The following is a 24573-nucleotide window of genomic DNA, read 5'->3' on the forward strand; positions in this document are numbered from 1 at the left end:
TGAATATGTAAAAACTATATAAAACTATATAAATAAAAATTGTAATTCAAATTATTGCCAGATTTTAATTTTCAATGGCTCCACTTTTCATTCAGTCTATTTCTACTATATTCTCTTCATCGTTTTTGTATCTTAATTTATTTCGATTTTTGCTGTGCGAGAGTATCGTGCAGTAAGCTGCAATAGTCAGATGTGTATCTGCAGCTTCACAATAATGTTTAGCATCTGTATTTTCATCTCGGGAAATTTGTGACAAAAACGAAACATGCGATAATGCAACATTATTCATTTGCAATGTTAATTTAATTTAGTAAACAGTTTGTGAAATTGGAAAATGGCGTGCTACTGCATTATGTGAATCGGGAATAAAATGCAAACTACTTTCATTGATCTTGTCATCTGATAATACGTTATATGGTGTTCACAAATGTGAAAAATATGTTAATCTTTGTTGTTTTATAATTATGGCATTTTTACTGTCTTTTGTTGCCATCTTGTGATCATTTCTGGAATATAACTACATACATAACTTTAGCACGGAACTCCTATATCAGTGATGGATAACCTTTAGAGTATAAGTACTCAAAATACAACTCTAAACCTTATTTATCTCAAAATTTCAACACTGCAAGTAAATATGAAAAGATTGTGTGATATGTGTAACAGGTGTTTATTTTAACTGCTCTACACCCATATCCTGCTTGCCTTTATATAGTAACAAGCCTATCTTCCCTGGTGGTCCAGTGGGGGTTACTAATAAATACCTATGGTCCAGTGTTCCAAACTTTCACACTTTGTCCTCCTGCCAATAAACCCTAAAGAGACCACCTGTGCCACCTTAAAATTGCACAGGCAAACTTTTTGTTCACTCATGCCACTGGTTTGCCATCTCTGTCTTATATCATCAAGTGGAGGAATAGTCACTCTCCAGTTGTTGTACATTATGTTCAGACAACAGTCACAAGAGGCACATTTAAAATTTTTTTTATTTATCTCAGATTAAGTGATATTTTTAAACACTCCTTTTTTTTTGGTCAATTCAATTTCTGATTTAGTACATCAGTTAGGTGGCTACACTTTGCATGTTTTAGAAAAAAATAAAATTTCACGCTATAGTTTCCCTTTAAATGTGAATGTATGAATTGATAGATAATCAAGACACGTCCACATTCTTTTAATAAATGTACTATTGCTTGAGAATATGACACATTCCATGTCACCGCACTTGTGATTTAGTAATGTATGACATAAACTCACCTAATCAGTATGCTTTACTTTCAGCAATTACTTGTCGCAGGCAAGATGGAGTTCAAGCCGATATGACAGATTGTCTCGAGCATGCAGGTCCATTGCCAGCTTTAACACAACATTGCCAAATACCATGCCAGGATGATTGCCAGTTCACTAATTGGTCTAAATTCTCATCGTGTAATGGAGACTGTGGAGCAGTCAGGACAAGAAAGCGTTCACCTCTTGGTATGTTTACTAATAAAAATGTATCCTTAAAACTGTTATTAATATATGTACAAATCTTTATATAAAACCTTTTAAAATAATACCTTTTCCTGACTAAAGTAAACATTTCACAACAGTTGATATAGATAATTATTCTAACTTTTATGAATGATAATTAGTTAAGAGAAATAGTCAAGCCATGGGTACAGCTAAATTGTTGAATTGGTATAAATTAATTCACTAAAATTACTGTTAAATGAATGAACCCCTCTTTGAAAAGAAGGGTCTTTCGTTGCCTAAGTTACATTACAGGCATGAATATGCTGGTCAATATATATTGACTGACTGGTTAGCATAGTGATAATGTAACTACCCCAAGTTTGAATCCCAGTCAGTCATTGGTAAGTGTCCCTGGGCAATATGCCTATTGGTAAAGGACTCCTAACAATATATACCCTGCCCACCTCAACATATGAAAGTAATATGAACCAAGACAGTCATGCCAGACACAAGTAGTAACTTAACACGGTTAAATGCAGAACATAAACACCATAAGCACCGTAGTCCCCTTAGCCGCCACAGCTTGGCTGGGATCTTGCCGTCCCTTCCCACCCTGGGCCAACACCAGGATTCAGCTTCCAGTGGGAAGACCTCTCCTCCAAGAGAGTATAGCAGGTATAGTGATCCAAAGAGCAGTATAGCAATCCCCCCCACACACGAGCCAAGGCTTAATGCTGGGGAGTAGTCCATTTTATTTATGGCCATACACGGCCTTTAATGCAATAGCCCATGCAAGGTGGTTTCCAATACAAGAATATAGGGAAATCCCTCCTTTGTGCCTGAGAAATAATTATCTGAGAAGCAAACATATAATTAAATTATTTCTCATGCACAAAAAACATAAAATTTACAAAAGTACTCCCAAAATCCATAGACAACCCGCAAAAGTTACATTCTCAGATAGTTCCGATCTGGGTGACTAACATATCCAAAAATCACCCAGATTGGTTCAGGGGTTCGGTTTTTTAATGGAAGTCAATTATTTGTCTTTGATAACTCTGACTTGATAAAGCAAGTGATAAGGGATGCAACACAATTTTTGAGAGTAATATAAATGACCCCACATGACAAATTGGCTTGCACACAAAGCAGTGATGAGGGGCAATTTTATTAGATTAGGGGCCACACAAAAGAAAAAGACATGCGCGACCCGGTCACAACTCCTTGGATAACTAACAGAATTGGAAGCTAAGAATAGCCAGAATCCTGCTAAATGCTTGTCCAAGCAAATTCAAAGCATAAAAAAAGAGATCCACCAATGGACCTCAAGGATACAGAAAAACACATAAGAAAACTTAGACAAATACATTACACACAGGGTAATAGAATGGGGAAATTGCTGGCTGCAAAACTGAAAACCAGATACCTGTCAACCAAGATTCCTTATATTGTCTCAACAGATAACATAAGGCTATACAATCCTAATGACATAGTTGACAAAATTTTGGGTATTGAAAGCCTTTTTTGCAGATGACGTGCTGCTGTTTCTCTCCAATCCAGAAAGGTCTCTACTGAAATTAATGCAACTGTTGGAGAGATATAGCCATGTGTCATATTACAAAAACAATTGTAAAAAGACCCAAGCACTCCCAATTAGGCTACTGACTCAAATCAGAAAGATGCAAAGGAGGTAAGGGCTGCGCCCGAGGTTAGTTACAGTAATCTATGATAACAACCAACCAGACCAAATGGTCTAAATGAAGATACAACAAGTAAGCCTATATTTATAAGTTTGTTATCTAGCGCTGACTCTTCCCCCCTGTTCTTACCGACTCAAATCCCCCAGACACTACAGGATAAGTACACTTTTTAATGGCGGAAAAAGTCCATTACATATTTGGGCATTCAAATGACAAAGACATCTAACCTTCTAATAGCAGAAAATCACCTACATATATTGACTAAATTAGACAAACAATTTAAAAAATTAGAAAATTTAGGGTTATCGTGGCTGGGTCACGTAAATACTGTCAAGATGCTGATTTTACACATATTGTACATATTTCAAACTATTCCAATTGAGATACCTACTGCCATACTAAAGAAATTTCAGGTTCTCATTAATGCTTATGTTTGGAAAAAACTTTGTCCCCGAATTTCACATGGGATAGCTAGAAGATCAACACAGAAAGGAGGCCTGGGGATACTGTGAGTCCAATTATATTATATTGCATCTGCTCTAGCACAAGGAGTACATCTCCAGACAAGCTCTCAGTTCCCTTTGTGGTTAACATTAGAGAATGCCACTATGTTATCAAGCAATATGATCTCAATACTCTGGAGAGCAGAACCCCTATCTATTACGCAGAAAGTTAAACTCTCGTGTTCAAAATGTACACAAAAATATGGAATATTTGGGCACCGACACTAATGAGTCCAAACAAACTACTCTCATTTGCCCCTTTACAGACAGTTACAATGTCAGGGATTACCAATGGGTAAAATGGGTAAAAACGCAGATTAGTACGGTAGATAAGCTGTGCAATGTAGAAGGCATGAAACCATTTTCTGACCTTCTAATAGAGTTCCCTCTCCTACCAAGGGAAATGTGTACGTATCTAAGACTGAAACATATTATTACTAAAACACAATTAAACAAATACAATGCCACAGACTTAACTTTATTTGGACATAAATGTCTGGGACATTTGCCAAAATGGAAGTCATTATATCTATATTACACAGTACTGTCCAATATAGGCACAGACACTAAACGTCCATAAATGTCTAAATAGGAAGAGGAGCTAGGAGTAATATTTCCATTAGAGCAATGGTTTCAGACTATGAAGATCACTAAAGCTGCCTCGCATTGTCTAACACAATGGGAGGCCTTTTGCAAAGTTGTGATGAGATGGTACTGGGTACCGCAGAAACTTTCTTGTATTTATGTTGATATTTCTCCAAACTCCTGGAGATGCTTGCAAGAAATATGTTCTTTTGAAGACATATTTTGGAAGTGCCCAGTCCTGCTACAACTTTGGAATTAATTATCCAACAAATAACAGGTCTTAGGTTATTATTACGACCAGAGTTTTATTTACTTCATATGATCCCCGCAGTTGCGAGCATCCAGCAAAAAGATATAATAATACAACTTCTAGCAACAAAAACTAGTATAGCGGCTCGGTGGAAATCTCCACTTTTGCCCACCTTAAAAGAAGTATTAGAAAGAGTAGATGATATATACTATGTGGAACACATGGCATATTGGATGAAAGGCAAAGAATATGTTCATACTAAAAAATGGGCTAATTGGCTTATTCACAGATCTACTTTATTAAACTAAAAGAAAAAGAATGGTATTTTGTTTATAAAAGAAAAAGGAAATATACTAAAAGGCGTACATTAGACTGACTGCTGCTTACTATGTGCAATAAGATATTTCTGAATATCCATGATTTTATCTTTTATTTTTTATTTATTTAATTTTGTGTACCAAAGGGAAATATAGCTTATTCAATTTAGCTGAGTTATAGTGCTGAATTAAGGGTATGTTTTTTTTTATAATATAAGGTTGTATTATATTTGATTAACGTGATATATCGTATTGTACTTACATAGGCATTTGGAGTATGGTGACTGCTATATGACTTGAAGAATATTGTAACTCAATGTATATTTCGCCCTGCCCGTGATTCTGCATACCTTTCCTTGGGATATATGATCTGCCATGATGTTTTGAGTAACTACCTTTTCATGCACTCAGAGGGGAGGCAATAAACTAAACAGCTACAGGACACTATAGCATTAGGTTTTCCTAATTCTCTTGTGTTCTCTTAATATTTTTGCATTTTCTTTTACAAAAGGTGCATTTTATTACATTTTATCAGTACTGCACTCAGTCAGTAGCCTTGAATTTATATGAATTATTAGCACTTAGATACAATGCCTCTATTTTATTTTAAACACGGCATTATTATAGGACTGAATGTATTAATAGTAAATATGTCAGTTGCTTGAATTGTTTAAAATACTTTAATTTTGCAAATGTTTCAGTGCACCTCATCTTGAGAAGAATCTTAAAAGACATTACAGATCCATAAAATGGCAATAGATTAATGAATTATTTTGAACCTATCACAAAGTTGCATGATATAGGTCCCATGGTAGGTGACAATGCATTAATACAATTTTAAGAAGACAACTGATAAATACTAGATCTTATTATTCCTATATTGTTACATGTCCTTTTTATCATCAGACACATAATAAACAGGATATTGAATTATGTTATCTATTCTGTCAAAAAGCGAGAAGGCACATTTTTAATAACCTTATTTTTTATGGGTTCATATGAAAAAGAACATGATTTCAAAAAAGTATGCATTAATAAAATTAATTTAGAAAACATTTGGTTGATAAAATAACTGAAACATACATAAAACAATCACTTATTGTTTTAGAATTTATTAATATTTATCGACTGGGTATAATAATTCAATATAGATTTTTTAATAATTATTCAGGTCTGAAAAATAAAGTTTATTGAAAAACTTACATATTAATTGCTAGTGGTAAAGGGACCGAATCATTATTTAACTGGATCGATTGCTGAATTCTTATTAACCTCTTTATATCCTTGCAATGTCCAACGTGATCATGGAACCAGTGTGTTCACAAGTCCACTATGGGATCTGGGAGAGCAATTCTGTTTTCGGGTAAGCAAGGCTGTATCTCTGCTAGCCAATGAGAGATGCAGGATGGCTACGTCATAATGACATCATGGCCATACCCTAGTTAAAACATCTATGACAATGCAGGGTAATGAGGCCAAAGAGAGAGATCTAAATTATTTGGAAAAATCTAGATGATCACAGAGGTGTTAACTCTCTACTCACCCTGATTATATTTAGTGAAGTTTCTACTTAGTTTATCATGAAGATTATGTATATTCATATATTAAATGAATGCAAAGTCTGCACAAGTGACAATAAACTTTGATCTTACTCAGGTCCTGCTAGTCAAGTCATGGACAAAACAAAAAATCCCATAATGGACAATAACATGTCTTACACATTATGCTCTAAGAAGAGCAATGCTTTGCAATGTACTTAACACCTGGTAAATGGTGTAATTGTACTATTCAACACTTAATCAGGAATATCACATTTGTGTTCTCTCTAATCCCAAATCTCAATCAAGTATCTAAGCAAATTTCTCTATACCCCTTGTATTAAAAAAAAATAAACAAAATTGTCAACTTAAAATAAAAAAATGGTAATGGTATATATTTCTCCAATATGAATTAAATGTCCTTAAAAACATATAGTGAACAAAAACACTTATACTATTAATTAAATGATCTATTCTTCAGGGATGTTTCAAATGGACAAAGAGGGACACGTACATTTTAAGGATTGAGTGCAGGTATGGCCAAGGGTAGACTATTCTGAGAAATTTTAGGTGGCTTGCTATTATTCTACAGAACTGAAATATAATTTAGAACAAGAACAATGTATCTTATTTGCACAGACTGATTTCTAATCACATATATTGTAGTTTAAAGACACATTGCTGTGAGTATTATTGTAGTGGAGTTCTGGGATACACATACACACAAGCAATACGGAGATCATAGTAATGAGGAACACTAGCATAGAAAAGAGGGCAGAGGGATTTAGGAGAGACAGTCCCTCATAAATAGGGACACTTGGGAGTTATGGGGTACATAGGTATTTCATGAATCAATAAACAAAGCAAACATAACTGTTTAAACCATACACTTTTTTTGTAGCCTTTTATTTCATTCCTCATTTTCATTTTTAAAGCTGCATGGCATTCAGTGTTAAAAAAAACACTCTACAATTCAACCTTCACAAAGTGAAATGGTTTTATATAATAGATAAAAATGACTTCTACATTCTGTAAGTGTTGTTGTTTATCTTACTCTGTTACTCTGTTAAGGTCCCTTATATCCTAAAATACCTCTTAAATTCTCATTCCTGTAAAAGGACAGAATTTTTTAAGTATTAAGACATTTTTGATAACAAAGTCTATACCAGAACTCTTTAATTCCAAGTACAATTTGAAAAGACATGTTTAATAAACTTTGGAGTGAGATGTGTTGGATACACATCCTTTTATTGTATTTGTCACTGCTGACTGGATATTAACAAATAACTCTAGTTCTTTATTAATTCAGGTAAGAGTAAGAAAAAGGACAAATGCAAGAATTCACAGATGTACCCAGTGATTGAAACACAGTTCTGTCCATGTGATAAATACAATGCTCGGCCCGTGGGGAACTGGTCAGATTGCGTTTTGCCAGAGGGGAAAGTAGAGGTGTTACTGGGGATGAAAGTCCAAGGAGACATCAAGGAGTGCGGTCAAGGATATCGATACCAGGCCATGGCATGTTATGATCAAAACAACAGGCTCGTGGAGACTTCAAGATGCAACAGCCATGGTATGTGAATCAGGACTTATACCATAGCTAGGAGTTTATAGTATTATATCTGTTCATTTAAAAGAAATGTAATACGCTTCTATTCTAGATTCTATCTATGTATTCTACATTCTATCTCTTCTAGATTTAAGGTATTTAAGTCTACTTTTTCTGTTTGTAATAACTATTTTTCAAAAACCCAGTCTTTGCTAAATATGCCCTACAGCTTTGTGACTAGTGAGCATATTTTGTTAAAGTGGACACTAGAAAACTCTAAGTATCACTTTTCTAGAATACAGTTCAGTCAATATTTTTGTATTTTTAAATATAATTGCCATTTATTTGGTTAATATTTATGTAATGGGTGGGTTGTCTGTAACCACACATATAATAATGTAACATACAAAATACAATGGTGGCAGGTGTCTAGTCAACTGTAACTGAAATTCTGTCAGGTTCCCATCCTGTAGTTCCAAGGGTCACCCACATGGTTATTCTCTAAATTAAAAATTGCATGGAATTCAAAGTGAATTTCAAACTTAAGGCCATAATAGCAGAACTGGAAAAATTCTCCCAGTGAGCTATGCGATCAGTTCAGCTACTTTGGCCTTTAATTTGAAATTCACTTTGAATCCACTTCAAATCTCACTGAATTCCCTGAAACCCTATAACCCTTATAGTCTCTCTGGCAGTTACAAAGTGTCTATGTGTGTTCCTATTTACATATGACAGAGTATAATATTTATGGACTGGGGATGAGACCATTAACATCTTTAATTGTTCCATCTTGACTAGACTAAATATTGTGGAAGGGCCATAGTCAGCAGGTTGTATCCACTCCAGGCTGTAAACTCAACTCATGAAATGAGTTATAGACTGGTCCGTCCCTAGGTTATATAAATAGAATATTATTAAAGTAAAACTCAAAGCACCATAACCACTACAGAGCATTTTAGAATGGTATGAATTCTTACCTGTAGTCTGTCATTCACCCCCCCCCCCCACCCGCCTCCTTGACCTCTGAAAGTGCAGGCTGAGCTTGATTAGCTCTAGCTCAATGAGCTAACTCTGCACTGCATTACTTGGCTCCAGAGAGCGAACAGAAGAATGTAAGCAGAAGATTCTATCAGTAGTAGTGGAGATGGGGAGCGGCACCCCATGTAACCCAGGTAAGGGGTCAAACTGGGTGAATCTTTTCTAAAACATGCTGTAGTGGTCATTTTGCCTGGAGTGTTCTTCATCCAGATGGTATAAGAAAATACATTGGATTGGCTGAGGTAATCAATTCTAAAGATCTCAGCCAGGGAGGTGAAGCAAGGTTGAAGCCAGCACTGGTGGACCCACGTGGCACTGGAAAAAGGTGAGGTTTTCTTTAGTTATTTAATTGGGCAAGTGGGGGACGGCCACCTAAAATGGGTTTTTAACACTGTAGTTTCAAAAATACACATTTATATTCCTGACACTATAGCGTTTGTTTAATTATGTTTATCTTCTTTTTAATAGTGAACACAGTCAGGTTTATTCACTAAAGGAAGAGTTACTGGGATTAGAAAACACATTTCAAATGTAAGGCCAAACTATCCAAACTTAGCACAGAATTGACTTGGAGAATTATTCTAAATTGTCAGCCAATTTTTTTAGATTTACTTTGAAATCACATTGAATTCCCAGCAATTCTCACATTAGTGAGTAACCCTGTGTGTATGTGGAGGCAACAATTGTATCTATTTATAAACAAGTTGATACCCCATGCTGCTCCTTGCTGCATAGACTCAACTGCTTAATGCCAGCTGCTTGGACAACCTCCCAGCACTATTCAATAGCACGCTATACTGTTTCAACAGATTTTATTCCCCTCAATTACAAGAGAGCTTTTGGAATCATTTTATTTTCTAAAAGTAACAATACAATTTTATATTTTATTTTCTAATTATGGCAGCAAATAAAATATTTTTATGACCGTGTATTAAAATTATATCATAAATTAAGGCCATAAATGCACGCAGAAAATAAATGAATAATTTAAAAGGAAAATACATGAGATTTTTTTTTTCTTTGAGCAGTAAAATGAGAGACACATTTCGATGAGTTTTTGTTTATTAGACTGCAATGAAATCAAGACCATAAACACAAATAAATAAGTGGTATTTTATGGTAACTGATAAAATGTGTGCCACAAAACAAGTGATATTATTAACGAGTGTTTTCAAATTTTTTACCAAACATGGAATTTAGTCAGAAACTTTGACAACATATTTTTTCAGCTGTGGTCAAAAAAAGCTACTGTACTTTTCAATTATTACATCTAGGGAAACTCTTTTTAAACATTGTTGAATGCAACAAATAATCTTTTCCCAGCTCTCTGGAAAAAAAGTTGATCATGATCTGACATTGACATGTTGAGTTACAAAAATGAAGGGCATCACGGTCATGGAGGAACTGATTGATTTACTCTACAACATAGAGTAACATTGTATTTCCATATGGTTTCCACAACTCAGCTATACGACTCAGCTGGCCAAGTGGTGCTAGGTCTTACCCTTTTCCAATGTAGGAAATTAAACTAAAGAGTGTCAAAAAAAAGACAAAGTCTACATAGGTCATAAACCAGGTTGTGAAATTGCATTCCAAAAAGATATTCGCATTTATTTGTTGGGAAAGTCAAAACAAAACATCAACGTACATGCAAAAAAGACTGCAATAACCACAAAACATGCTTGAGTTTGTAAGGTCATCCAGGTGTTTGTGTGGCATTGTAAAGGTTTTGAACTGTGCCCTCCAATAATTCCCTGTCAGCCATACATTTATGAATCTAGTTAGAAAACATGAAAAATGCTAACTTACAGATAACATGACAAAGAAATCTCATTACACGCACATGACTTCAGCCTATTGTTCTTTTTATCGCTATGGTAATATAAAGATCTCAGGGGAAAAAGCTTCACCTTTTTAATTATTTCACATAAATGTTGTTGTGCGTTGATAAACCAGACACCATCAATGTGTTATATCATTCAAATGCCCCAGTGTCTGTAAATATCACCTGCTGTCAAATTATTCATACTGAGATGTTTATTGCTTTGCCCTTTTCTGATTTTAATATCTTAGCTGTACTTTTCACATGATTGTTTTATAGTCTCATAAATAAATTGCATGCAATATAATAAATCTAGAATTGTATCATTGCATATTTTCCCATCCCAGTTTTTGTGTGATCCTCATTAAAATATTTCTGTGCTTCATAATTAAAGAGACATGCATAACTTTGAGGCAACTGTCCCATTCAAAAGCTTTAGCTTTGAAGGAGACATCTGCCTTACTTTGCAGGCTGATAAAAGCAGGTAAATATGATTTAATTTTCATATTTATCAGCTCTTCTTTCTTATGCTTTCCACACCAACTCCAGGGGGTACACTGATATTAACCAATCGGTGCCCTATCCCAAGGAATGCTAGAAGAGTGAATTGTGCATGCCTACCAAATTTACACATGTGCAGTTGGAAGATTTCTCCACTTTGCAACATCCTCACAGGAGGAGAAGAGAGGGTGTTTGATCAATGTGATGCAGGCCCGGGGTCTGGTTTCACCCCCCTTATTATGATGCCCAGTTCCTTTCCTTAGTGGATTGGTCTGAAATGGAGATGGGTGGGTAAGAGAGTGGGGGGTATGCTGAAGAAACTCTCCTAGCTGAGAGGCATGCCCAACAAGGTAATATGATCAAGTTTATAGTAAATTGATAAACATGTATTACATAATTTCAGTGTTATTTTGCTGAATTTTGGTTTGTATATTTCTTTAAAAGTATTTCCTTGCTGGTTTAAAAAAAAGGATCCAAGTATTTAGAAGGGCCAGCATGGGCTCAAAACCCTCTGTCCCACTTTTCTATTCCAATGTCCCTCAATTCTAGGAGCGCCATATTCTTGCTCAGAACTGCCATTTTTAGGCCAAAAATTACTTGAATACCAGAGTTGAAGAATTTTGTAATTTGCATGTTTTTCAGATACAACTCTACATCTTTGTTACATTTTTATCAGGTTATAACATATTTATCACAACCTTAATTGTTCAGTAAGCCCGAGATTTATATGTGCTTATTAAAGATAAAATACGAGAAATATTGTACCTTGGTTAATAACTCATTATTATATCACACCATAGCATATTTTTCCTATTCTATACTAGGTTATATTGAAGAAGCATGCATAATCCCATGTCCATCTGACTGTAAACTGAGTGAGTGGTCCAGCTGGTCAAGATGTAGTAAATCCTGTGGAAGTGGTGTCAAAGTACGGTCCAAATGGCTTCGGGAAAAACCATACAACGGTGGAAGACCTTGTCCAAAACTGGATCATGTAAATCAGGTAAATTGTTGATGGAATTCAGAATAAGAAAGCAATATTTTTTTAACAAGGACTTATTCACAAGCATGTGGTATGTGGGGTATAGGTTAAAACACGTTAAAAAAGTTTTAGAGAGTTTGACTAAGACACTTTTAGATGATTCTATCACTGTCATCTAAAATACAGTCTAAGTTAGTCAAACTCTCTACAACCTGTTTTTTAACCTTTTAAAATCAGCATTTGTGAATGGATGACTCTTAAATACATATACTGGAAGGGCATTAAGGCTGTAACTGGAAATGATCTTCACATAAATCACTAAACAAGCAATTCTAATTCCATTTGCAATTACCATTTGATTTGAAATCTTCAGTGTCAGTTAATCAGAACATGTGTAAGAAATGGTGAGCTGTATAGCTCACATCATCCCACTGTGCAGGTTAATTAATAAATCTTTTCAATTACATTCAACAAAAAGTGCAGCGATGCACACATTTAAAATTGAAAATTGTATTTATCCTTCCAATTAGAGCCACTTGGTAGATAAAAGGGAATCCTCTAAAAACATCAATATACATTCATACAGCAAAATATCTACAAGGGGTAAAACAAAGGCACAAGGATAGTGTAATACTGTATACACATCAGAGAATACTAATGATTCAAGGTTGAACTCACAAGTGCAGTTGGTATATAAAGCTCATCAAAATGTAGGTGGTAGAGACCCTTGAAGATAATCCTTCATATATTCAGAGATGAATGTAAAGATAAAAAATGGAAACCATAGTGCAGCACTTCAAATATTAAATACACTGCTTTATTGTATACACTTACAAGATATGTGTAGATGAAAAGCCCATCAATAACATCTGGGGGCTGGATACAATCATCCTTGAATCTTTCACCAAATAGATGGAGATGGAAGGATACAAAATTGAAATAAATAACAATGTAAATAAAAGTGTAGAAATATACACGCAGCACCTAGGTGGTATTTTTACACTTTTATTTACATTGTTATTTATTTATGGGCTTTTCATCTACACATATCTTGTAAGTGTATACAATAAAGCAGTGTATTTTATATTTGAAGTGCTGCACTATGGTTTCCATTTTTTATCTTTACATGCATCTCTGAATATCTGAAGGATTATCTTGAAAGGTCTCTACCACCTGCATTTTGATTAGCTTTCTATACCAACTACACTTGTGAGTTCAACCTTGAATCATTAGTATTCTCTGATGTGTATATAGTATTACACTATTCTTGTGCCTTTGTTTTACCCCTTGTAGATATTTTGCTGTATGAATGTATATTGAGGTTTTTAGAGGATTCCCTTGTGTCTACCAAGTGGCTCTAATTGGAAGGCTAAATACCATTTTCAATTTTAAATGTGTGTATCACTGCACTTTTTGTTGAATGTAATTTAAAAGATTTATAAATTAACCTTGTTATACCTCCTGACTATCAATTAGACCAGGGGTAGTCAACCTTTTTCTACCTACCGCCCACTAATGCATCTTTCTTGATGGAAACATTTATTTACCGCCCACCAGTTTTCGTGCAAGTGCAGAATATTTTTTAGAAAGGAGGGTGTTGAAAAAAAAAAGTACGTACATTTATTTTTCATTTCCACTTTATGGATGTTTAGAATGTTTTTAACTTTATAAAGTTTAATGAGAAAACAATAAAGTAAATTGAAATTACCTTTAACTAGTGATTAATGAGATCCTTGAGGCTGATGCTGCAAGACTAAATATTTGATATCTGGTTCGATTTTCTAAGGAACAAACGAAGGTCTCCTCTTTCAGTGATATTCAGACAATTTCTCTGTTTACTCATAATATGATTTCTCATCCGTGCATCAGCTCCCCTCCTCTCCCTCCCCAATTCCCTCCCCCGCCCCCCTTTCTTGCTTTCTATTTTTTACCTTCCTTATAGCAATGCCCAGCAGGAAGGCTGAGCTAGGTAGCCCACTTAATATTATTATTATTATTATTAGCCAACAACAATTCTCTCCTATTCCTTTTTATATTTTTTATTGTCCTTCTTTCTCCTTTTTTACAAGTACTCTGCTCCTTCTTTCTCCTATTCTACAAGTACTCTGCTCCTTCTTTCTCCTATTCTACACATACTCTGCTCCTTCTTTCTCCTTTTTTTACAAGTACTCTGCTCCTTCTTTCTCCTTTTTTACAAGTACTCTGCTCCTTCTTTCTCCTATTCTACAAGTACTCTACTCCTTCTTTCTCCTTTTTTTACAAGTACTCTGCTCCTTCTTTCTCCTTTTTTACAAGTACTCTGCTCCTTCTTTCTCCTATTCTACAAATACTCTGCTCCTTCTTTCTCCTATTCTACAAGTACTCTACTCCTTCTTTCTCCTTTTATTACAAGTACTCTGTTCCTTCTTTCTCCTTTTTTACAAGTACTCTGCTCTTTCTTTCTCCTATTCTACAAGTACTCTGCTCCTTCTTTCTCCTATTTTCCAAGTTCTGTGCTCCCTGCTATCGTGTATCCCCCTTCCTTCTCCAACTCCTCCCCTTCCTCTACCCGCGTGTTACACTCGTTCACGAGTGCACGTGTTCATACGTACATATGGGCACACATGCACGTTCAGGCACACGCGCTCGTGCTTTCATGCACTCGCATCTGCAACCTCGCACTTCCTGCTTACCACTGAGTGCGCAAGAGATGAATAGAGCGTTCATCTCTCTGGATGGAGGGAGGATTCTGCTACCGCCCACCTGGAATCCTAAAACACCCACTGGTGGGCGGTAGGAACCAGGTTGACGACCCATGAATTAGACAGTTAATACTGTTACTTTCTGGTTGTTTAGCTCAGTAGAGCTTGAGTCAAGAGGCAGCAATAGCTCAGAGCACCTGCCTTGCAAAGACCTCTCATTGACCTGCATTGGGAAGTCTGTGATTGGACAGCACAGAAAGTCTGGGCTGGAAAAGAAGGGGAGGACTTGCAAAGGCCAAAGTAAAGAGATCTGCAGCATATGAAATCTGTTTTTAGATACACCCCAAATAAAAAAAATCATAATTAAATACATGCATGTTTTCATTCGGCATACATCTACTAAAGTGTTAAAAAAACATACATATTTTATTTCCTTTAATGAAGCAGTCTTGTTGTATAAATCATACCCCTGCAATGTCACTGTTCAGTTTTCTGCTATTTTAGGAGTTGAATCACTTTGTTTAAGCAGCCCTAAACACATCTCCCCTGTTTGTGACACACACAGCCTCCATGAAAAAAGTAAAATTTGTATAGCACAGTGTGTTTACTTTAGAAGTTATCTCCTGTTTAATGAACTCGGGTCACATACAGGACATTGCTGTAGGCTCTACCAAGTAATTTAGAGCAGAAGATAATATATTATAAATTAAACATACTTATCTAAAACATGTTGAAATTTTTTTTAGGAAATGTGTAGGGAGGCTGTGTTTGTCACAGCCAGTGTAGGTATGGCAATGCCTGCATACACTAAGTAAGTTAACTCCTTGTTGACAGGCATTTGAGATGCAAGATGTTAGTTGCATGATCTAAACACCAAAATCACTTCATTAAGCTAAAGTTGTTTTGGTGCTTAGGGTATTTGTGTAAATCTTGAATTGTTCTAAATTTTACTTTCCTTTTCATAATCAAATGTTTAAATCAGTATATTTAAATATGTTAGTCATACATTATCCAGTCAAGGAATACTGACTGTAGACATTTTACATTTTATATCACAGTTTTAATAACCATTGAGCTAAATGCCAAAGACGTGTTAGAGAGTAACTAATATCATTATTGATTATAATAAAGTAGACTATGTAAAATTAGATCTTTTTCTCAGAATGCTAAGCATCTTTCTCTGGCATTGCATTTCGCTGAATCTACATATCATTTTTTTTGCAGCCACTGCTCTTTATTATAAGGCTGAAAATTGGACAGAGTATATTGCAATTTAAGTGCAATATTAAGTGACATATTCTTTGCTTTTCAAAACTGGTATTGTCCTTTGTTCCATGAATATTTCGTAAGGGATGCATGCACTGCCCTCTAGAGGATTTTTCAGGTTATAAAAAATGTGTTAGTGCAGTGCTCTGACAGTGATTATTAACATGCAATTTTTCATAAAAGAAACAAACAATATTGCAATATTCCGATATTAAATATGCCACAAATCATGTTAGACCTTATAATAATAAAATTACTTTTTATGTGATAATTAGTGAATTTTCATTAAACCAGGAATTGTGCAGACTTAACAAGAATTATTTTGCTAGAATAGCCAAGCATGATAAATAACAAGGAAACAGATTGTTCACAATTTACTACTCTAGTCTAAAATATCCAGTCCCAAGGTTATTTTCTAGTAATTAATTTTCGTTAATATCCTGGACAGGTTTTTATTATATTTTATTAGTTATTACATGCGTACTATAACCAGTTGCATAGAATTGCTGAAAATATAAGAACTTAACATGTCAAAAAAATATTGCTAATGAAAGCTGAATTGTATTTATCACCTACTGTGAATCTACCGAACACTGTTTAGAAATAGATTGTCACAAAGAAATGCCACTTGCTGAGATTGTCGCCTACTGAGATTTACAGATTGATATATTTGTAAGTACTGGGAGCTATGATTTCTATTCTTCAGAATTTTAGATAAGCATTAAGTAATTTCATTTTTACAACAACAGCGTAAATAGTGTCGAATATTTTTATTTTTAGTGTATCAAACTATTTAACATGTTTGAAATAGCATGTAGACTTGAAAAACTGCCATGTTAAATTTTGAACAAAATAGCAGGATTTAAAACTAGATAGATAGACAGACAGACATATAGATAGACAGACATAGATAGATAGATTGGACGGACCTAAATTTGTTTTGTAGTGACTGTACTCCAATTAATGTCACCTATAGAATATTTGCAGAGAGATACACATATAGAATATTACTTGGAATAATGAATCGTTTTAATAGTGACTATAATATAAATTAAATTCTTCATACCCATCTTTAAAAAAAAATTCATTCTTTCTTGTCATGTTTTATGTATATAATTGAAGTCTTTACATTTATAATGGAAATGCTTTGAAGAAGAAACCAAAGTGTAAACAATATAAAAATGTATCTTTGTTCTTTTTGTTTTTTAATTTAGAATTGCAGGAAAAATATTAATCTATTTCATTCTTCTTTTTTTGTTTTTCATGCATGCTGCAGGCTCAGGTAAGAAATATTATCAAAATGCCTGATAATTTTAATTATAAACTATATATTTAGTTATACATAATATGTTGTTTTTTTTTTGTTTTTTTTAAAGCAAATAAATATATATATATATATATATATATATATATATATATATATATATAAAATAATATGAATGTCAGACTGATATAAGAGCCTTATTTTGCTAAACTGATTATTGTTAACTGATTTTTATTGCCAAAATAATAAATATACAATCTAATTATCACCTGGAGATTTGTTTTGGGCTGAACTGCAATATGGCCGAATTTGGTCCAGTCGGGTAATTAGTTGAATTCCTAAACTCCTAGTCAAAATGTATCAAATCATGAACCACCTGACCTGCGTTATTCCAAACATGTTCGACTCGGGGGTCATGATTCTGAATTTCTCCAACTTTTTTATTGCAATCTTCAGTTTAGACCTCTAAAACATTTGCAACGAATAAACCAGTTTGTTTCAATACGCTGTGACATTTAAGACTTTTTTTTTCCATTTAATATTGTGTTACAGGTGTATGAAGTAGTTCCTTGCCATAGTGATTGCAATCAGTATATTTGGATCACAGAGCCTTGGAGTGTATGTAAAGTAACAAATGTTGATCTGAAACAGAACTGTGGGGAAGGTGTACAGACCAGAAAAGTAAGGTACGAATAATGACAAAGATAAACACAAGGAAAAAAAAAATTACACCTTAAATTTTAACAAGAGGCATATAGTAGTAAGATATTTTAAGGACATTTAAGGGAATTATTTCAAAATGAGTTTATATGCATTAAATACTCTTAAGAAGAGCTTAGTGGCCTGAATTAATGTGATTAACATTATGACATTATGACAGTCTAATAAGCGATATAGGGCAAATGGTGTGAATCTTGTATTAGACTGAAAAATGTCAAATAGAGAATATGACTAACCTTTGCACTTGCATTGTTTGCAAACTACATGATCAGTAACAGAATTAAAATATCATGATGGGAAATGGTGTACAAAAATATACTGTGCCAAGACTTGCCATCTTTGATATATATGCTATTAAGATTATACAATACAATTAAATGAATAATCAAAAGGTTATTTTTTTCTTATATATTGCACCAAACTGTATGGAAATTGAGTGAGGCAAAAACCTCTGATGAAAAATTCCAGAGCATCTTACATTAAATTGATGTTCTGTCCGTGTGATAAAGGTCTGTATGATGCTTTGTTTTAGATGCATGCAAAACACAGTAGATGGTCCATCAGACATTGTTGAAGATTACCTCTGTGAACCAGAAGAAATGCCTCTTGGAGCAAGAAATTGCAAGTTGCCTTGCCCTGAAGACTGTGTCATGTCAGAATGGAGTCAGTGGAGCAAATGTTCTTTGGTAAGATCACAAATGTCCCTTATGTATCGAGTAATAGGCAGATCTTGTGTAAAATGAGCCATGACTGATATACATCGCAAGTTGACTTGGTTATGATTGCTGTTCATAAATTCAGATTATATTGGCTGCCATGATAAATTCATTTGTTTGAGTTTGCTGTAAATTCAACAATACATAAACAAAATAAATTTCCTGTATGTTAGTATGGTAACTTAAAGTCTTGAATCTTTACATTATATTATATGCATGCCATCAGAGAACAAGCAGCACAGAAGTCCAGATAAAGACTATTAACGTGTTTGCTTCCAAGGATCAAACAAAAATTATAATAATAATTAAATAAATGCCATGCATTCTCAGAAACATGATTATTTAGATATACACCTAGCTTGACAACAAGATAATTTTTACAAGGTTTTCATTATTATGTAAATTAAGTTGCTGTCTGTATAATGACATGTTTAGTATTGTAATTCCCTCCTTGGTTCCAAATTGTTGTTTTCTTAATTGGCTTGTCTAATATACATCTATTTAAAGATTCAACACAGACTGTATTTACTCTGAAATCACTTATGTTTCTCATGTAAGATAGACATTTTTGTAATAGTGAGCTGTTTACTTAAGGTAATCTGGCAAGTAATAGTTTATTTTTCTGTTTTGAAGCCCTGTGATGGAAGTGGCTATCGAGAAAGAACAGCGGTACCCATTCGACAAGCAGATGAGGGCAAAAACTGCCACATTGCAATTGAAACTGAGCCATGTAATCTAAATAAAAACTGTTATCACTATGAGTACAATGTAACAGGTATGGGACATTTGATTGTTATATGTCACTCAAAGGAATACTTATATTGTTTATTAATACAAAAACTGCTCAACCTTTTCACATTCCATTAGATATGTGTCACAATATATACCTCAATTTTCCCCTTCTTTATTTTTTCCAACTCCCTCCATATCATCATTGACTGCCACGATTTCCTACTCAAAACTCTTTTTTTTTAGTGCAAGTATCACATTTTTGGTTATCTCTATTCATAAATCACATATGATACATACTATTTCATTCATTATTTCTGGTTTTCAGGCTTATTGAGAAGAATTGGCATGGCTTTAAATGCTTCTAAGGCTTCTCACTTATTTGAAACAACCATTCACTTATAATCCACATCACTTATATGACCTCAACTACCCCAGCTCAGATGATATGAGCAATGATTTGTAAAGAGTACAGGACATTCAACAATATCCTTCATTTGACAATCTTTCACAGTATAGAACACAGACCATATTATAATTCCACCATTTAAATAATAGAATATTACTTTACGTTCATTTAACCAGATGCTACTATTGCCTTCTACATAATTTGTAGGCAACACTTATTTTTCTACATCGACTCTAGACACCTTCTCTCTCTTTTTCACAATATATAGAAATTATTTGGTTATCTCAGATCTCAGATGTTCAGTTAATAACCTGATCTCTGCTTCCAAGAGGGAAAATGTCTTAAAGTAGACCGGATCAGGACACTAGAAACATGCCACCAACCATTCTCTAATTATGTCATCTACCATGGTGTCCTAATCACAGATGAATATTTTGAATGAATGAGTTCATGAATTAAATAACCCAATTTATCATGAATTCAATAGCCAAAAATGATCTACTAAAATACATAAAACTTAAAAAAAACACACATTAATTCACTTTACTTGAATCCAATGTTCTGGGATGAATAGCTTTTTGAAACAGAATCTACAAATGCTTTTGAGATCCAGCATTCCCCTTGCGTTACAAGTTTTCTAGTTGTTTTTTATTTTTAAATTGTATTACTAGCATTCTTAAATCCATTATTCTGCAGAAAAAATCAAGTCTTTGTTCCATTAAAAGGACCCTCTGGGCACCATAAGAACTTCATCAAAATTAAGTTTTTAGGGTAGAAGGCAGTCCCGGCCATTACCTTATGTGATGGGATTAAACCAACAACAAATAGTTTAATAGGTAGACTTGAATATATGTTTCTATGCAAACTGCAATTCTTCTGAATTTGGGCTTGAGTAGGAGAGCATCCAAATTCACCATTTCCCAACCATCATTTAGATTAAACAAAACAACTCGCGCAATGGATAAGCACGTACATTTGATTTGTGATTCGGAGTTCCACCTGTGGTCCAAAAAAAAACAGATGATTGTTGGGAAAATGTTGATTTTATTTACAGACCAAGTAAAAAGTCACAAAAAGATGGAAAAAAAGAAAAAAAAAACTGTTTATATATTTATATATTATATATTTAACAAATAAACATAATTATAGATTTATTACTGCTCGTCTTCTTTTTCACTCTACTGGTTACTTTTTCTCACCTGATCTGTAAACAAAATGGCGGAAAAATGCACCTATCAGTGTTCTGCAAAATATATACATAATATTTGTATTAGTTTTCAATTTTGCAGTACACTGATTGGCCAATTTTGCACCATTTTGCTTAATCTGATTCACTCTTAGCACACAGTCTGAGGCTACTTACGTGAAGCCTCGGTCTGGAACGTAAGCGAAGGGGCAAATTGATTGTGCACTGGATTGAAGATGGTTTAACCCTTCAGGTAAGCTGGTGGATGGGACAACCCTGCACCTTAACATCTTCATTCCAATTCAACTGGTATGGTCCCCAGAATGGTCCTTTCAGATGTTATCCTTTATTTGTATATAGAGAGAGCAGGAGAGGGAGGGAAATTGTTCCTTTTTTTATCACTAAGAAGATGTTTACCTCTTCCTTTTGTGTTACATTTAGATTGGAGCACATGCCAATTAAGTGAAAAGGCTGTATGCGGAAATGGGATCAAAACAAGAATGCTTGACTGTGTACGGAGTGATGTTAAATCTGTTGATTTAAAGTTCTGTGAAGAGGTGGGTATATTAATATAAATGTGCTATGTGTGATAAAATACATTTTTATATATTTTGATAGACTTTTGGTAAAGTATAATCGTTTAAACATTATTGGCAAAGCAGAGCCAATGATCAAATTTCACAAAATCCAAGTAATTGAATTTGATAAACCCATGAATTGTCACCATAGCCCAGATGTAATTTTAATGTGCTCAATTAATATTGGTCTTGATAATGGCTCTGTGAAAGCTCCTTATGGCTTTTTCTTGAACTCACATGATGTAAATGGTTAATTTAAGACAGTGAACAAAACAGAGCAGCAGTAGGGATTTACAAGCTTTTGTCTGTGAGAGCCACTGTAATAGTCAAGGTCACAATTGTTGAAGTCAAAGTCCAAAGGTCAAAGATTGTGTTCACAAGTGATATTTTTTTAGGGCCACGAGAACAGATGTGGAGGCCACAGTCAGGTGACAAATTAACATTTATATTCAGTACTTAAGCTCCAGAATTGCATAGGTCATAAAGCACTTAGCAGATTAGACCGAATCCCTCAAATGTTTTGAGTCCTTGTGGGACTTGGGTCAAATCGATTAGTATTCATTGTAATATTACAAAAATAATAAAATAGGAGTATTTTTAAAAATAAAAAAATAAATATACTCATTCAACATAGCATCTATGGTTTCTGCCAGCTCCAGAATATGTTTTCCAGCACAAACAAAATTCACTGCAAACACAGAAACACGAAACCCTTCTCCTTTTTCCATTTACCAGATTTACCATAAGATTTTACCTTAAGAAATCATTTAACCAAGAGCTCACAAAAGTACTACCTTGTTCACAATGGGTTTGGCTCCATCTAGTGGCTTAAATTGTGATTATATTACCCCATGTAGGGCGTTTATTATTTAACTTTCGAAGTCGAGATAATACAATAATAACAATGAGGCCTTGATGAAATTTGCAATTTCATAAAAGGTGTACACACTATTGTTTTAGATTACAGCTTACATTTGTTTTGGGGAATAACCCATTTGATAAAACAGATAGAAATGAAAAAAATCATGTTCAAGTTATCAAATCTTGTTATTCCTATTGCACTGATAAGTTTGTACAGTAATGCAAGGTTGTGTCCATTCTTAGATCAGATTAGACACTTTTTCTTGCTTTTTTTTTTAGTTTTTACTAAAGTGAACGTACACCAAAGATATCAATTGAAATACTGATAGCAGAATAACAAAAAGGAGGCAACAAGGGTGGCAAAGATAGGGGAAGTGCTGGGATTTGAGAGGTTGGGATAGCATATATAACGGTGTACCTTTCATAATGTATCTGTGAATATACTAGGGAACCCTATATAGTGAACTAATCTGGAATCGCCAGTAAAATGTGGTCCAGGTTATTAACTACACATAATAGATTAGCCAGCATGGTCCAGCCCACCCACCTGAAACATAATATTGCAGAGTTATCATAGATGCAATCCAGAAAAGACTCCAAAGAATAGCAAGGGGAACAGGGGACCCATGGATCCCCAGGGCATGAGAGATGTATATAATATATAGAGAGCCCTGATAATATTAATAATACCATTTCCGAGATTATGCATACGCTGTACTTTTTAATATTTAACATGTGCTATATTTACTTGTAGTTGTGCTTTTGTGTACTATTCCAATGTCATTTACTATCTTCTTTGTTCTCTTGTATATAATTAAATTAATGTTGCAGTAGCTTCTATAGTCTACTCTTTAACTCTGAATGTAATAAAGTATTTTATATCTAGCTTGGTTTGGAGAAGACGTGGCAAATGAACATCTCTTGTATGGTGGAATGTCCTGTTAACTGTCTGCTTTCTGATTGGTCAACGTGGTCAGAATGTTCTAAAGAATGTGGTCTGGCAGGTCTGTTTAATTTTGTTAAATTATTCATACCAGGATTAATAACAAAAGGAAATACATATTATAATTTTATGGGAACTGAACATACATTTTAGAATTGGTCTTAATATGCAAATACAAACATAAAAAAATAATTGTGTCCTTTCTTTGCCATTGATCTCTGCAATTACATATTTACAAACGTCTTGGCATTAGTGAATTATTATTATAATAGAAGTTATAATGTGTATCCCTTGCTATTTTTGTAACTGCTGAAGTCTGTAATAATTACTGCAACTATAAGCCAGCTGATTTAGTGTCAGATTATTCTTCAGTTTCTACCCATTCTTGCACTTCTATGGTATGCATTCAGTGAGCAAGTATATGTATTACACATCCCCACCTCTACTAAAAGGCTCCTTCACAGATTATTGAGTTTCAGTCCTATTTACACAGTTAGCCATATATAGATAGTGGAAGTGCACTCAACCCTTCGTCATGGAATTCAGGGTGCTCTAATGGATAAGTCCCAGTACCAGAAAGAACCAAACATGGAATTTTAAATGTAGAAAATAATCCAGGCACTTCAACGAATTCCAAAGCAAAGGCACTTTTATTAGAACCAGGAACCAAAAGGCAACGTTTCAACCCCTTAGGGCCTATTTACACAGTTGTGTGAGCTAATTTGACTGTTCAACTCATACAACTGTGAACAGAGCAGTTAGTACGCCAATGCAGTTGCTATCAGCTTAGGCAGCAGTTATATTTATCATACGTGATAAATGTTCTTGCCACTTGGACCAAATCCCTTCTGGGCAGAGGTTTATGGGATATACTGAACTTCCATTAAAAATAATGGTAGAAACAGGGATACATTTCCTACAAGGCTAACAAGGGCATGGCATCTGGGCAGCAGGCAGAAGGATGGCATAGTTGGTGTGGA

The 24573-nt window shown here is 34.3% G+C and overlaps 1 protein-coding gene across 1 annotated transcript in view; it reads left to right on the forward strand.

The window, feature by feature from the left end:
• The window catches only part of THSD7A (thrombospondin type 1 domain containing 7A), a 279525-nt gene that overhangs the window by 244194 nt on the left and 10758 nt on the right, over nucleotides 1-24573 (forward strand). Inside the window, exons 13-21 of the mRNA XM_063452416.1 lie at nucleotides 1282-1476; nucleotides 7658-7921; nucleotides 12083-12261; nucleotides 17464-17469; nucleotides 18004-18137; nucleotides 18704-18857; nucleotides 19521-19662; nucleotides 21653-21768; nucleotides 23537-23654. Of these exons, the coding sequence (XP_063308486.1) occupies nucleotides 1282-1476; nucleotides 7658-7921; nucleotides 12083-12261; nucleotides 17464-17469; nucleotides 18004-18137; nucleotides 18704-18857; nucleotides 19521-19662; nucleotides 21653-21768; nucleotides 23537-23654 (1308 nt within the window). The remainder of the gene's footprint in view (nucleotides 1-1281; nucleotides 1477-7657; nucleotides 7922-12082; nucleotides 12262-17463; nucleotides 17470-18003; nucleotides 18138-18703; nucleotides 18858-19520; nucleotides 19663-21652; nucleotides 21769-23536; nucleotides 23655-24573) is intronic.

This window comes from Pelobates fuscus, chromosome 4, assembly GCF_036172605.1.
Source record: "Pelobates fuscus isolate aPelFus1 chromosome 4, aPelFus1.pri, whole genome shotgun sequence".
NCBI classification, from domain to species: Eukaryota; Metazoa; Chordata; class Amphibia; order Anura; family Pelobatidae; genus Pelobates; species Pelobates fuscus.